The 15468-nt window shown below is 40.2% G+C and overlaps 1 protein-coding gene across 5 annotated transcripts in view; it reads right to left on the bottom strand.

Moving 5' to 3' along the window:
• klhdc3 (kelch domain containing 3) overlaps positions 1–3048 on the bottom strand; it is a 22900-nt gene extending 19852 nt beyond the window's left edge. The window contains exons 1-2 of one of the 5 annotated variants that reach the window (XM_020600165.1): positions 2702–3048; positions 979–1220 (exon numbers count right to left, since the gene is read on the bottom strand). In XM_020600165.1, coding sequence (XP_020455821.1) covers positions 979–1132 — 154 coding nt within the window. In that variant the 5' untranslated portion in view covers positions 1133–1220; positions 2702–3048. Of the gene's footprint in view, positions 1–978; positions 1239–2562; positions 2662–2701 lie in introns of those variants that run through there. The other 4 variants (XM_020600199.1, XM_020600190.1, XM_020600172.1 and 1 more) reach the window with 4 other exon arrangements.
• Between the last annotated feature and the right edge of the window lie 12420 nt (positions 3049–15468).

Raw genomic sequence — 15468 nt, 5'->3', positions numbered from 1 at the left:
CAGCGATCCTGATCCAGAGGCAGCAAAGCAGGCCCACATCATGATGCTCCCTCCACTGTACTTCACTGTTGGGATGTTTTCATGTTGGCACTGTATGTGGTTCTCTTTTTATGCCATATGTAGTGCTGTGTGTTCTTCCTAAACAATTCTACCTTTGTTTTATCCACAGGACATTTTCCCGTTGTGGACTGTCAAGGTAGTGTTCTTTTTGGAGAGCAGTGGCTTCCTCTGTAGTGTCCTGCCATGGATACCATGCCTGTTCAATATTTTGCATATGAACGGAGTTGTTAAGCAACTCCAATGAATCATTCAAGTCTTTAGCTATTACTCTAGAGTTGTTGTTTTTTTTTACCTCACTGAACATTCTGCATTGTGCCTTTGAAGTGACCTTGGCTGGGCGCCAACTTCTATGGAACGTAGCCATAGGACCAAATCATCTCCATTTATAAACAGTATGTCTAACTGTGGACTGATGAATATCTAAAGTCTTTGAGTTGACTCTGTAATCCTTTCCAGCTACATGCAAATCAAGAACTCTTGATCACAGGTCTGACATCTCTTTTTTTGTGAGGCATGGCTCACATCAGCTGATGCTGCTTGTGAATGGCACACTGACACTGTTTGGATGTTTTTATAAGTCTAGGTAGTTCTAAAACCACATCTCCATTTTCGTTTCATTGACTAGAGTCTAGGTTTGCCAACACCTGACTCCAGCTGAGGCTTAGTGCCATCAGAAGCCGAGTGTTGCCAGAACTTTTTTCCACCATCACTTTGTATGTTTAATGGGTGTGTTTAATAAAAACATGAAAGATAATGGTTGTTTGTGTTTTATTAGCTTAGAAATATGGTATTTGTTGATATTTTTGACTTTGATGAAGATCAGATCACATTTTATAACCAATTTATGCAGAAAACTAGGAAACTGCAAACAGTGTCATTACTTTTTCTTGCGACTGTATATGTATATCCACCACCTACCGGTGTTGAAGACATGCACGTCAATCTGACGGAGTGTCTCGTAGTCCTCCCCGGAGCAGTAGCCTCCAAAGGAGTACACCTTATGTCCCACCGCCACAGCAGCATGGTTGACTCTCCGTGGCCCTCCTTCTAGGTGCACCGACCAGCGCAACATTCCACGCGCAAGCACCTCTGTGACTACCAGTCCTTAGACCATCACTCTGTCACCCATCTGGATCCCATCAAGCCAACATCACTGAAACCTGTGATCACAGTGACAAGAGTAGCAGCACTCTTCTTAGAGGAACAGTGGGGTAAACTGGGAGGGGCAGTTGAGGAAACACAAAGGGAAATTGTTTGCCCTCTTGGACTAAGAGCTGCTCAACTCTGCTATTGCTGACAGGCTCACAATCCCCTGTATCATCTAAACTGGGAGAGTATTTTAAGAGGTGATTAGACCCACACCACTGCTCTTTCTTTCTGTTCACTCTTACCCCGTGCCCTCTTGCTGCACTAAAAAAAAGTTTTAAATATAGATCATATAAATAACTATGCAACCCTAGGGCAATGCCATACCAATAAAAATGTCATATCATTACACACAAACTGCTTCAGCGATTCATACTAGGTTAGAGGTGTCATAAAGTGAGCGTGTTTCTAGTCTACTGTACAGAGAGCAACGATACAACTCTCATTTGGCTCAAAACTTAATAAAAAAAATAAAAATTTGCCAACTATCTGTATATTTAGCTGAAAAAAGTCTGCAAAATAAGTTATTATAACTCTTGTTGAGCCCAGTGTGGCCCTGCTTATTCTGTCTCAGTTACTCACTTTCTCACTGACCTCCAACCTTTTATTTGCTTAAAGAAGACTATTAACATAAATCCAAGGAGCAATGTAGGCAACAGACAAATATGAGTTAGCCTTATTAGTCCTTGTTTTGTTTACCACTTTTTCGCTGTACTGTAAAACCTGCCATGTAACCACAGAACGCAACTGCAGGTAAATACAAATAAACAAATAAGTTTCCAAACATTCCTACTCTAAGGAGAACTTTTAGCAGTTCTCATCTTGTCGTTCTAACACATAGCTAGGTTTTGAGAACAGTGGCATCTTTGTGAGAGTTGAGCGGGGTGGAAATCAACTCCTTACACCCTTCTGACCCACTGAACAGGATACTGTTGGTATCAGATGACTTACCCATAGCACAGACAACGTCAAAAGACCACAGTGGCTTTATAGAAAATGTGAGTCGTTTAGCAGACAGGGAAATCAATGCATACTACAGCACACGTCTCAATTGGCCTTGTATGCTGTGGACGCACAGGTCGTTGACTGATCAAGCTAATCTAACAATAAAGCCAGTGACACTGAGCTGTAACACGCTTACTACAGTCCAGTTAATGTCTCATACACAAGCTTAACAAAGACAACAAACGCCTTGTGGGACTGTGACTGCATTAACAGCCAGGGTCGCTTGTCCCACAACAGCAACTTTCATGACAACCGTATAACGATATTACTCCTCAATCCAGCTGTTTGCTAGGTGTCCAGCAAAAGATGTTGCTAGCTGGGCTAAAGCTAATCTGTAGAAGATAACGTTACCTTATTTAGCTTTCAGCTAGCTAACGCGAACTGAACATAAGCGACCGGTAAGAGTTAACACAACAGCGTTTATTTCCAAACTTACGCCCTTTTAAACTAACAAACAATAATATCAACATAAGCATATAATTTAGCTTACCTTCAGATAAGTCGCTTGTGGTTATGTGGTACTTAGGCTGTACTATCCACTGAGAGTCACTGCCGACTCCCTCGTGACGTCTCGAGAAGGGAAGTGTTGAAGCGCGAGCACCATCTATCGGTCGTTTTCATTTTCACGTGGACAAAACCTTGAACTACCTACGTGCAGCAGTGAAATGCAGGCTAATGTTCATGTCTACACATTTCTCATCGAGGGACTATTTACATTCCCAAGGCAAAGTTAAGCTTTTAGATGCAGCCTGACCTGATTAACCTGTTAATAAAAGTGAAAACGGGTCTCCACAAATAATCTAAATTAAGTAAAAATATAAGACAGAAAATAACTGATTACATACAAGTGACTCACCTAAATCATCACTGGTGCAACCCATTAGTCACATAATTAGTTAAATGGAAATCAGCTGTGTGAAGCTTATGTTTTTCAGGTGACTTGAAGTATAAACACACCTGGTTCTGGAAGGTCAAATTGCTGCTGAATCGGTATCCTGGCTAAATATTACACCATGAAGACAAACAAGCATTCTAGACAATTCTGGGAAAAGGTTATTAAACAGCATAAGTCAGGGGATGGGTACAAGAAATTTCCAAAGTCACTGAATATCCCTGGGAATTTAGTTAAATCCATCATTAAGAAGTAGACGGAATATCGGACATACCGTACATAAATCTGTCTACAGCAAATACCGAGTGACAATGCAAGAAGGAGACTAATGAGGGAGGCCACTAAGACTACTCTGAAGGAGTTACAAACTGCAGCTGAGACTGTGCATCAGTTGCCCAGGTTCTTCATCAGTGATAGGATTATAGGACAAAGCCACAGCTGAAAAAAGCCTATATTAAATCTGAAGTACAGTTTGCCAGATGGCATATGGGATACTCGGAAGAAGTTTCTGTGCGATACAAATAAAACTGAGCTTTATGCCCATCAGACTTGGCACCAAACCAAACACTGCACATTATCACAAACACAGCATCCCCACCATGAAGCATGGTGGCGACAGCAGGCCCTGAAAGGCTTGTGATGGTAGAAAACAAATGCAACAAAATATAAAGAAATCCTGTATGAAAATCTGATACAGTCTGCAAGAGGGAGAATATTTGTTTTTCAGCAAGACAGTAACCCCCAGCATACAGTCAAACACGCAAGGTTTCTAAAGACTATGATGCAAAATTTCTGCAGTGGCAGAGTCAGAGCTCAGAGCTCAGTGCAATTGAGAATTTGTGGCTGGATTTGAAAAAGACTGTTCACTCATGATCCCATTACAACCTAACGGAGCCTGGGCTGTCTTCCAGAAGAAGAACGAGGGGGAAATTGCAGAGTTCAGGTATGATACCTATCTACACAGGCTTTGTGCTGCCAAAGGGGCATCAACCAAATACTGACTTAAAGGGGGTGAATGCTTATGTAATCACTTATTTGTTCTTATATTTGTAATTAATTTAGACTATAGAGATATTTTTCACTTGGACTTTTTTTTTTCTGTTGATCGGTGTCAAAAAAGCCAAATTAAATCAACCATGATTCAGTGTTGTAAAAAATAAATAAAATGTGAAAACCTCAAAAGAAGGTGAATATTTTTATGGGCACTGTATGTTGTTTCCAAGTGTCCAATACATAGTGCAAACAGGGAGATTTAACACAGAAATATGCATACTGGGACATCTGAATAGAATGAATTAGTATGATTATTAATTTGATTATTAACACTCATGGTCCTTCTGCCTTTTATCTACTGAGAAAAAGCCTGCCAAAATGAACCTTAACACAAAATGTCTGGGGGGCCTTTTGAGTCTGGGACCCCAGACGTGGGACTTGGCAATGAGATATAAATATGTAGTTTCAACCTGCAGGGCCAAGGAAAAGAAAAAAAATAAAAATTACAGATTTTCTGAAACATAAAATTCTGATTTTTTTCTTGTGAAGTAGGTACTTTCACTTACCCAGACCTATAAAAATCCTTAAAATAAAACAATCTGAGAAGAGAAAATTACATTGCTTATAAGACATCCACATTAAGGCCCTAATACTCACATTAAGGGGTCACAAGTCAAAACATTTGGGAACCACTGACAATGAAAATCGTAGAACAAGCTAATGAAACCCCAGCCCTACCATTTACAGTCAAAGCAACAGGTCACTCTTTCTGTCACACACAAGAAATTGGAGCAGCAGGTGGTGCTGTCACACAGATTTAGGATCGTTCATACGCTCTACAGGTTGTCATAGCCTCCTGGCCAAAATGTTTCTAAAAATGTGATCCCTGTTCTGGTACTAGTCAGATAATGTGCTCAAATAATCCATTTGGTCTTGTTTAGGTGCACTTTGGCAATGCATGTAATAATTAGATACACTGTGCTGGCTGCTTGCAAGGCACCAGTTCATGAGGACTGGTGGGCATGGACCGTCTATGGAGATCTCAGTGTTTTAGTTTGATGATGTTTAAAAGACTTTAGTGTAGAATTGTGGTCAAACTGGAAAGCTCTTATGTATAAATTTGTGTTTGAAATAAAGAAAAGTCCCTCATCTTAAAACTATTACATCTAAGCTTAGTGCTGTTAATAAAAAAAGAATGTGCTTTTAGGCAGCTTGCCTGGATGGGAGAACAAATTAGGCTTTATCTGAGGTTAAAAAGGGCATGATCAAGGCAATGGAGCCAAGGATAAAAGTGAAGTATGTATGTGTGGTAGTAGTATGCAAAGCCATTGCTATGAATATGAACACAATGAATTGTAGTAGATCCATTAAACAGCCTGTTTCACATGGCACTTAACGCAACTCGATTTTGCTACCTAACTGTTAATAGCATTGAACTACAGTACAAAGAGGCAGCTTTAGTTTGATCAGCTTGGCTCCACATGGTCAGGCTGAAATGAAAGCGGAGCCATGTAAAAAGGGATTATGACACCCAGGAGCCACTTTACAGCTGCCATAGATCTGCCCATATCAGTGTCTAGGTCTGGCCTGCTTCAGGGGGCGGGGTTGGCTTTGATTGACTCACTGTGTGTAGTCATTCCAAGCTCATGCCAGCTGCCTGTCATGCTCAATGATGAGATTGTGCCTGAGGCTGCCCAAACGACAGCTGGCTGTGGCTGCCCCTTGGAGCTCTGATAGGTGTTTAGTGGCTGCAGACAGGCAACTACTGAAAAACAGATTAAAGCACATTGTATGTGCAGTAAATTCTAAAATTATCACTCAAGAAGTTAAAACATCTAGAGCTCTGTAGTTTGGTGACCATGTAGAGTCACTTAATGTCAGTTCAATATAAATCTACATTTTAGAAGTGCTGGGTTCTTTATCTGGACAGATGAAAAGTCTTAAATAATGTTGACAGTCTTATCTATAGATCCAAATTAGCTGTCTACTCAGCAGTCTTTTCTCCTACTCTAATGACAACTGCAGCTGGATGATATTATTTTGGTAGTGGAAATGGCCTGGATCAGTTTATATAAATGATCACATCTGTGGGACACAGGATGTAATTTGGGATAATGGTTTTGTATTGGAGCTAGTATATGCAAATCTCATATTGCAAAATGACACGAGACAATGAGATAATGCACCAAATTTATACCAAGGCACGTACACATTTCCTCCTCCTAGATGTGCCTTGTTTCAGTCTTTAATACTGGAAATATCCTAACAATTCAAGAGAAAAGGGGACGAAAACTACAACAGTTCTTAGTTGGTTATTCCTATAGGCTATAGTCTCGTAATCATTTAAAGATTTTTCTCTTGCCTTCACAGTGGTAATACACTACATGTAACTAGCAGTTACAAAATGTGAGTTTCTCATCACAAAGGAACAAAGAGTCCACCCCAGCCCAGTAAACCTTTTTTTAATCTCTTGCAGCTACACCCAGTCTGTTCTGCCATCCCACCTGTCAGCATTTGCACAGATTGCATCACCCATCAGCCCTGCTGAGCAAACTCTTTGACACATTTGCTTAGTGGTGTGTTTTACAAACTTTCTAGCCAACACATGTGGTGTCTGTCTGTTGTCACAGAGAACAGGAGTCGTCCAACTGCAGCACAGCTCTTCAAGTCAACAACAACTGCTAAAACCAACTGTTGTTTGGTATTTTTGGGCAGGCCCAGTGATGGAAGAGCTTTGCAATGCGTTGTGGTGAGAAAAGTACAGCCTCTCCTTAAGTGACTCATTTGGTTAACCTTTTTCTTTACCATGGCACATAAAAATCCTAAGTGTGCTGTTATTATGAACAGTAAAGCCAGCTCCTTGCAAACTAAACCAATAAATGAAAGGACAAGGAAATAACCTGCACCTCAATTATCTTCACTTACTGTATGAATATTACACTAGTGGATCTACTCCTGAAGCTCATCCATAGTTTCCACTATGTATTTCCATTGCATGGACCCAAAATATGTAGCGATCTTGTGCTCCAGCACAGTCATGGTGTTGCTGGGACCATTAACTCAGAAAGTCTTTGCTGTAATAATACCAAATCCTGTTACAAAATAGTACCTATACCACCTAAGCCAGCACTTCACTAAAGTGTGCAGAGATATGCCCTGAATGTTTAGTGTACTGATTTGACTTCCGCTATAGATGGATTAGGTAAACAGCATTAGGCAGTCCAGAATGATCTAACTCTGTGGCCTGATGACTGAATCATACATTTTCCTTTAATTTTCTGGGTTATTAAATGAACAGAGCTTCTCTTTGTGAGTTTCTGATGATTGGTATGTGCCTTAGGTCATTTTATCACTCATGGTTAATTTGAGTAGCTCTGAAAAAGGAGTGAAATTAGTATTTTATCACAGCGTTTTATTGCTTGGGATATGTTTCCTGTTACTAATTAACTAATAAATCATAGTTTATAAGCAAAGTTATGTGGCCAGGCAGGGAGGCCAGTTATTGGACAAAGCTTAAAATCCTAAACAGATTTAATAGAGTATTACCATTTCCACTCTGATTATAAAAACATGCAAAAATGCTTAGGCAGCAGTCAGGATCTGTGAGAACGGGTTTGACTTTTATGACTATTGACCTCTGACTTGAAAATCAATTAAAGTTCAAGAAAAAAAGAATCCCTTTTAGGGGCCCATTACTTATTGCAGTGCGCTTGTCATCATTTTGCCTCCCCCAAATAAATAAAAGAAGGGAAGGAAAGACTTCTGGTTTTAATTCAGCTGGAGGCTAAAAAGGCTGTTTGCCATCTACACTGGTATACTTCATTGTTTTTTTGTCTGGTTTGTGACATTATGTGCTTGATACAGTTTAGCTAATTACTTTCGTTTTCATGGGAGTGATGATGATATTTATTACCATCAAGTATGTGCAATATAATAATTACCATTCTTCAGGGTCTTTCAGATTGACTGCAACAGGAGAGACAACTGGACAACCATGTTAATTATGTGGTTTGCTTTCTCGCTTTCTATCTCCGCCCCAATTGAGCCCCACCCCCATTTACTCCCTCACACTCACACACATTTGTGACAGTTGCTTCATAGATTGCAAAACACCTGTTTTAAACCAAATTATCACATGGTCTATCTGAATGAAAACTCTTGCACCTGCTCCTATCATCACCTTATGATGTATGAATAAAGTTTTTAGTATTCGTTTTAAAATAAAGTTCTGCAGCACAAAACATTATTTTCACACAGAGCTGATCTTTGGCCAGTAATATCATTCCTGTGTACCAATCTATCTGTGCCAAAAGAGACAGCAGTCAAAGCTATTCCAGTGACTATGACTTTAACACCATAGCTAGTATGTGGAACCGTGTCTGCATTGTCACTTGTCTCTTTGCATAAAGAATAAAGCTAAAGCTCATCTGAAAGTAAAATGTCCATGAGAAATGGTTTGTTTTATGTTCACAAAATTGCTCAGAGGACTTAAGGACAGGTTGTTCAGTTTTATTTGTAAATGCATGCTACTAATGTTTTTGTGTTTGTTACAATGTCTGCTGAATTTTAGCACCAGCAAGCCATGCATAGCTCAGACTGATGTCAGCAATGAGCTCATTCATTCCACTAACAGGAGTGGACATGAGTGAGGCAAACAATAAGGCAGAACTTTCAGGTAGGTCCAGCTTGTTATGTAAAGCCCTCGAGGTCCCCTTGTATGTCAAAGCAAAAGAGGAAAAAAATGCATTTGTCTGTATTAAATCCAGATTCTTTGAGGTGAAGTATAATCACGTCTTCATGTGAGATAAAATAAGCATTGACTCCACTGCTTTTCAAAAATACATGTAAAAGTTTTTTCAGCTTGTCTGTGTATATATTTGCATTTTCCTATTACATTAGGAAATGACAAAGAATGACCCTAACCAAAACATCAAACTAAAATGCAGTGCAATAGTGGCATTCAAAAATGACTCAAGATGTACTTTGGCTTGCTTATATTTTTCTGTTTGCCTGAAGCATTCAGATGAAAGTTTTCTTTTCTTCTGCTGGTTCTCTTGTGAAGATTTGAAGTATTACATTACAGTTACAGAGCAGATCCATCAAATGTATGGATGTGTATATGTTTAAATGTAAATATCTAGGGTCACCTCTTCCTCGATTCTTTCTTTCAGCAGCGAAAATGTTTTACAGGTCTCGTTGCTTGGCAGGACGTGACCATTCAGATGTCAAGCACACAGGCATGCAGTACATGATTAAAGTTCCTGTATGTGATTAATAAATCAAACTGCCTGGTCCAGATCCAAATAAAGGCTTAAAGGCACCCAGCCTGCAGTTAGAACCACTGTACATCAGAGGATGAATGTTTAGTCAGACTCTCAAACTATCTCAAGATTGATACTTTTGGAGAGCGCAAAAGTAGGGGGATATGGGAAAACTGCTTCATTTTGCTGTGGCACTGTTTCCATTTAAACCAGTGATATAAAATGACGGAGTGACCTCATCCCATCATTGAGCCTTATTGCTACCTAAATGTGGCTTCAAACTGCACTTAGTGAATAGTGCAATGAAGGCCCATATGACACCATGTGTCTCGGCTTGCTTTGCTTCTCATACTAGAACATGGAGAAGGTGAACTCCTTCTGTACAGCTCTGTTTTATTAAACTCCATTTTAACATGCTCATAATGACAACACTGATATTTAGCATGTATGTTTATAACATTTAATTTAGCATGTACAATAATCATGTGAACATTTGCTCATTAGCATTTAGCAGAAAATACAACTGAGGTTAATGGGGAAGGCACTAGTTTTACAAGTGTTTGGTCATAAAGTAAAGTATTAGAGAAATTCAACTTTTTGACCTGATGATGGTCTTAGAGAAACCCTCTAGGGATCATACAGTCATGTCCTAATATCCTGAATTTCTGACCTAAAAGTCCTGGCATGCTATCCATTAGTTGTTTAGACAACTCAGTGAATACCAAAACTGTCATCCACATGGTTCTGCCAGGTGAAAGGTCAGGAGATAACCACTGTCAGTAGAGTTCATGAAAGTTTCTAATCCCTCCAAATGTTATTGAGGTCTTTCATTCCCAAGTGGTGAACCAACCCCCTGACATTCTTAGAGGCACAATGCTGATATAGCTAAAAAAAAAAAATCCCATTTTTTTTCCAGAGCTTTTCTAGCGGAGCCAAGAATAACCAAGTCACTCCCAGTGACCCTTATACATACAAGAAATGATTCCATGGATGCCACTCTGTCATCAGCTGGCCTCCAGTCCAGAAGTATAGAAACACAAGCTAACTGTGAAATAGATACTTTTGATCATCTACAAATTTCCTTTCATACCTGTTCAATGACTTGGTGGACCAACATGAACTTACTTTGACAAATCAGCTTTTTAGGAGCCAGTGAAAGCCTCTGATGAAATTTTCTTCATAAAAATCCCTGTTTCCTATCTCCACTGCCTGATGTATTTCTATAATGTCAAGGCATATGGTTATGGTAGCATTAGAAATCCATTTAGCAGGTCTTAGTCAAAACAAAGACCCTCTTGTCTAAAAGCCAAGTCTGACTCCTGCCTTTATATTTTAAAATAAAGGCTTCTAGGCTTCTTGACTGTTTCTACTACTGCCAAAGTTGGAGGCTAAATAAAGCAAAGATTATGAGCTGCATATTTGTATGGAGGAATGCTGCAAAAGGAGGACAGAGATCAGGCTATTACTGATGTTAGTGCAGCAGTTTTGTTTAAATAGGCATGACAGCAACCTATAAATGTAACCTAGAGGAGAGAATATATTAATATACAGTAGAAGCATTGTTTTTGGAACAATGCTGCTATAGTTTAATAGATATGCATCATGGCAGATGATTGTGTTTCATTGTTGCTGCTTGCCTCCTTCTGCTGGTGACACACTTGGCACTGCCTCTCTCCAAACAATGAGAACCGACTGACTAAGATGACATTTCAATGCATGTGATGTCATGCAGCACTTGCTTGGACTCTTCACGGTTGTGATAAGAGCTGACATATTCAGAAGAAATGCGTAAAACAGGAATCCCAGGATTAACCATCACTGGCATGTGTGATCATCAGCTGATAAGTATACAAGCTCAAATAGAGTCTCAGGTGCATGTCAAAACTGGGTGTCATTGTTATGTCAATATTAAATCAATGATCAACAAGTTTGGTACTTTAGCTGAAAAGTTTCAAGGATGCAGCTCCTATGTTTCAAGAGAGTTTGACTGATTTTATGTCATAATGTGTGTTGCAACCCATTCTATGCTCATACCAGAGAGATCTGGGGTGGGCCATTCCCTTGTGGACATCATGTGGTAAATGCTGAAAATGTGGCTTTTGTAATACTTTTAAAATTTCCCCTCATCAGTGAACTGCAGCTATTATTAAAGCTGCGTAACAGCTTCAGCAGCAGCAGTACTACAGCCCTATCAAAGAGAGGCTAGGTCATTGTCAAAATGTAGGTTCAAACTTGTGAGCCAAACAAAGAAATTTAAAGTTGTTTAGATCAACAGATAGGCACTAGTAGAAAGTGACTTCACAGCTGTGTTTGTCATTTGCAGGCTTAACAGAGAGAACTGCCTTGTCTATAGTCTTTTGTTCTTTCCATTTACATAAAATAAAAAGGAGCAGATGAGTATAAACATGCTTGTGTTGCTTTACAACACTGCCAAACTTAATTTTTGAGATAATCTGTTTATGCTTTGTCTGTCTTACTCAAAATTTAAAAATAGCGTTTTGAGCTGAATGAGAAATTGTTATGTTTTAGTTTTGATGCAGGCCAGGCAGTAAACAGCACAGTTTTAGCCATAAATGTAGAAAAGAAAAAAATAAAACTTGACTTGAAAAGTAAGTTTTGGTTAAAAGTCAGTTTATCTGTGACGATTTTTGTGTAATGTTAAGCTGGAGAATCAGAACCAGCTTTATTGGCCAACTATGTTTAAACACACCAGGAATTTGACTCCGGTACAGCAGTGTCCATTGTTGGTGTTAGATCTTTCTGGATACTAAAAAACTCAGGCCAAATAAGTCTGGCATAAAACTTGTGGAGTCAGCATTTTCATTCTTCTGTTCCTTTCATATCAGCCAATTTTAAAACTTCACATCTTTTCTGATCATGATCCAGAACAAAAACTTAATCTTATCTGTACAGAAACCTGATCAGCAGGCCGATCATGCCTTTGTGCTGACATACACTGTGGAAAAGTACAGACCCCCTCTAGCTCCCATGCATAGTCTCTCCTCTGCCGCAGCTATCACTCTCCTTTCATGCGGGCAGCGTCAGTGACATCACCCTTTGAAAAAGTCTTCCAAGCTGTATTTACTGACTTTAATAGAGTGGAAGATATCTAACAGGAGTGCTCACCGGGCAGGGCTTGTGGTGAGCAAGTGTCGGGTTTTCATTATCATCTTGTAAGGCAGTGATATCAGTCATCAGGTCAGAACCAGATTGGCTTTAACATCCAACCTCAAAGATGCAAGTGAAGGAAGATAGCTCATATAAAAAGCTCTGAGACCAAGGCTGAGGTTTAAATAATTTGAAACGGATGTGGGCGGCACAGTTAAATATTAGATGTGAGTGAGAGCTATAGAGAGGGAGAGAGAGAGGACTTCCAGGGTAAACACCATAAGGAAGGTGTTACAGTAGCTTTATCTGACTTGGTTGGCAGAGATGTGACACCTGGTTCAAATTTAATCTGCCACTGTCTGTAGGCAAACATCGTTCCATCCTTTATAAATGGTTTCAGGCAAACAGGGGATACCCCAACAAATCTTCCAGACTAAAAGCTGAAGAATGAGTTTTCATTATTTTTACTAGAATTTTTACACTAGTGGGTAATAAAGCCTGAAAAGTGTACACATCAGATGTTAACAAATCTTACATAATGCCAATTCAGAATGTTTGTAGAAAGTCTGGTGCAGATGATGCATTTCTGGCTCTCCAGTTCTGTGAAAGTCCCCAATCTGTCCACCGCTTCATTGTCTTTTTAAAGGAATTTTTAAAGCAACAATTTAAAGCAATAACAACGTTTGTGAAAAGAGTCTGCTGACAGTTCGATGAGTAGACTGATGGTGTTGTGATACTGGACTTGAACCAAGAACTTCAAGACAAAAATATTCAGTACTAATGAGTAAAGCTCATACAATGTGTTAATTAGTGAGCTTTAGAGGTACTGATAGGTGTGTATCCAGTCTGTATGCTTTGCTAATCACCTCCTGATGCTACTTCAAATAGCATCATCAAAAATATCAAATCATTTCTTAAACAATACTGATTATACTCGATTGGTTAGCAGCTTGAAGAAATTCTGCGCTGTGGTTTGTGTCAGGTTTGTGTTACAATGTGTTTGGGTGACAGGAGGCTTCTACGGCAATTTCTAAAACAAAAATATTTGAAAAAAGTTACATACTGTAGCTTTAATGTTTTGGTGTAAATAATACCCAGATTTGGAAAAGCGTTTTTGTTTTTGTTTGTTTGCTTCAAGTTGTATCATTACCTAAGCTGTGGACTGCATGTTCTTAGCAACAGCTATCATGGCCCGGTCTGCACAGTGCGACTTAATAAAGATATGTACTATGCGTATTTAATTCCCAACTAAATTTGATCTAAACAGAAATAATTCCCATATTTCTAATTGTTCCAGTCCAACACAACCAACATGCATACTATCTTAATGACAGTGACAGTGTACTTAGTGCACACATGAATCACACCCAGCAATATGTGGAAATGGCATCTTAACGTTAACCAAACCCCTCGAGCTCCACCCGTCCGTGAACACCACCCATCCTGCTCAGAATTTATCTCTGATTTCAAGCTGCAACACATTAAAACCTTTCCTTAGATGACTTCATCATGAAACCAGAGCTCTTTTAAAAGCATCATTAACCATGTAGAGCCCAGGGCCACCCTTGTCATATGGAGCCCTGCTGAGTGACTGTAGTGACTGCTGTCCCACTGTTGGTTGTTTAAACTCCACTTAAATAAAACAGTCATATAAGAGCAAACCATTAAATACATAACTTTAATGTTTCCATTTCTAAATGTTTAGGCTAGGTAATTTTACTGGGTGCCTCTCGACCAGGTGCAGGGGTCACGTCAGAGGGCAGCAGAGTGAAGAGTGAGACTTCCTTTTTTGGAAAAAGCTTTCACCAGTGGAAGCAGATTCTCCCCTCTGCTCCGTGCAAATATTTTCTCTGCTGCCTGCCCTCCTCAGTAATCCCTGCTCCTCTGACTTACACACGCCACCCCTGCCATTCCAGTCAATCAGCCCAACACATGCTCTGTTGAACCCTAGCCACCATCAAGGAGTGGTAGGGGTCATCATCTGCTTGACTGTTGTTTTCCCCCAACACTTGTCATGCCAGCAGCTCTGAGGTTTAAGGAGCAGGACGACAGCGATGCTCTGTTCCACTCAGCTGTAGCCTGTGTGACAACTGCTCCTCACTGAGGGGGAAAGACTAGGCTAATAGCTGAGGAAAGCACTCTCACTCCTGGAAAGACCACGCTAACACAATCCTCTGAAGCTGATTCTCTCCTCAGATTTTAGCCACTACCCTGGGTTTTTTTTTTTTTCTTTTTATCTTCCATATTTTGTCTTGCAATTTTTGCACAGGAACAGAGCAGAACACCTAAAGTCTGACTGAATTTCTCTGCATTTTAATGTGGAAGTAAGGTAAAGGCAGTGTGGGTGTGAGTGTGTTTCAGCTGAGGATATTACCTCATAGAGGAAAAGCTGTGATTGAAGAGGTCTGACAGAGGTCTCCATTACTCCTCGCCTCTTATCTGGGCAGATTTTCTGTCCAGGTTCAGAGGGGAAGCTTTGACAGCCAGGCTTTACAGCCCCTTCTCCATTCTGTCGCTCCTGACGGAGAGAAAGGGAGAGAGAGTGGAGAGGTGGTGACTTCATCTCCTCTCTTAACCAACCCTCCTCTTTTCCCCTCCTTTTTGAGCTTTCTTTTTCCTTTTTTTGTGCAGCACAGTCAGGCAGCATGCCAGCAGTTTTCATCTTGCTACGGTCCCTGGTTATCAGGCTCCTCAGACTGGCAGGCTCAGTGGCACAGTTCCTCAGGAGAAGCCTCTCTACAGGCGCTGCCCACCTTGGCACAGTGCTGCGCCACGTCTGGGACCGCATTCGATCCCAGGAGTCCAAGGAAGCCATCCTGGGCTGTGTGCTGTGCATTCTCAATATGCACAAGAAGGTGGAGAACTGAGCTCTCCCTCCACTTGCCTGCTGACAAGAGACTGGACAACTGTTAAGTGAGAAGAGTGTACAAAGGAATGTGACAGACATTTTTCAATGCTCACTGGGACTTTAATTTGGTTTGTTTTCTTATTGGGACACTTGTC

The sequence above is a fragment of the Monopterus albus genome, unplaced genomic scaffold, assembly GCF_001952655.1.
Source record: "Monopterus albus unplaced genomic scaffold, M_albus_1.0 scaffold3.1, whole genome shotgun sequence".
In the NCBI taxonomy this organism is placed as follows: Eukaryota; Metazoa; Chordata; class Actinopteri; order Synbranchiformes; family Synbranchidae; genus Monopterus; species Monopterus albus.
This window is presented reverse-complemented; position numbering and strand designations above follow the sequence as displayed.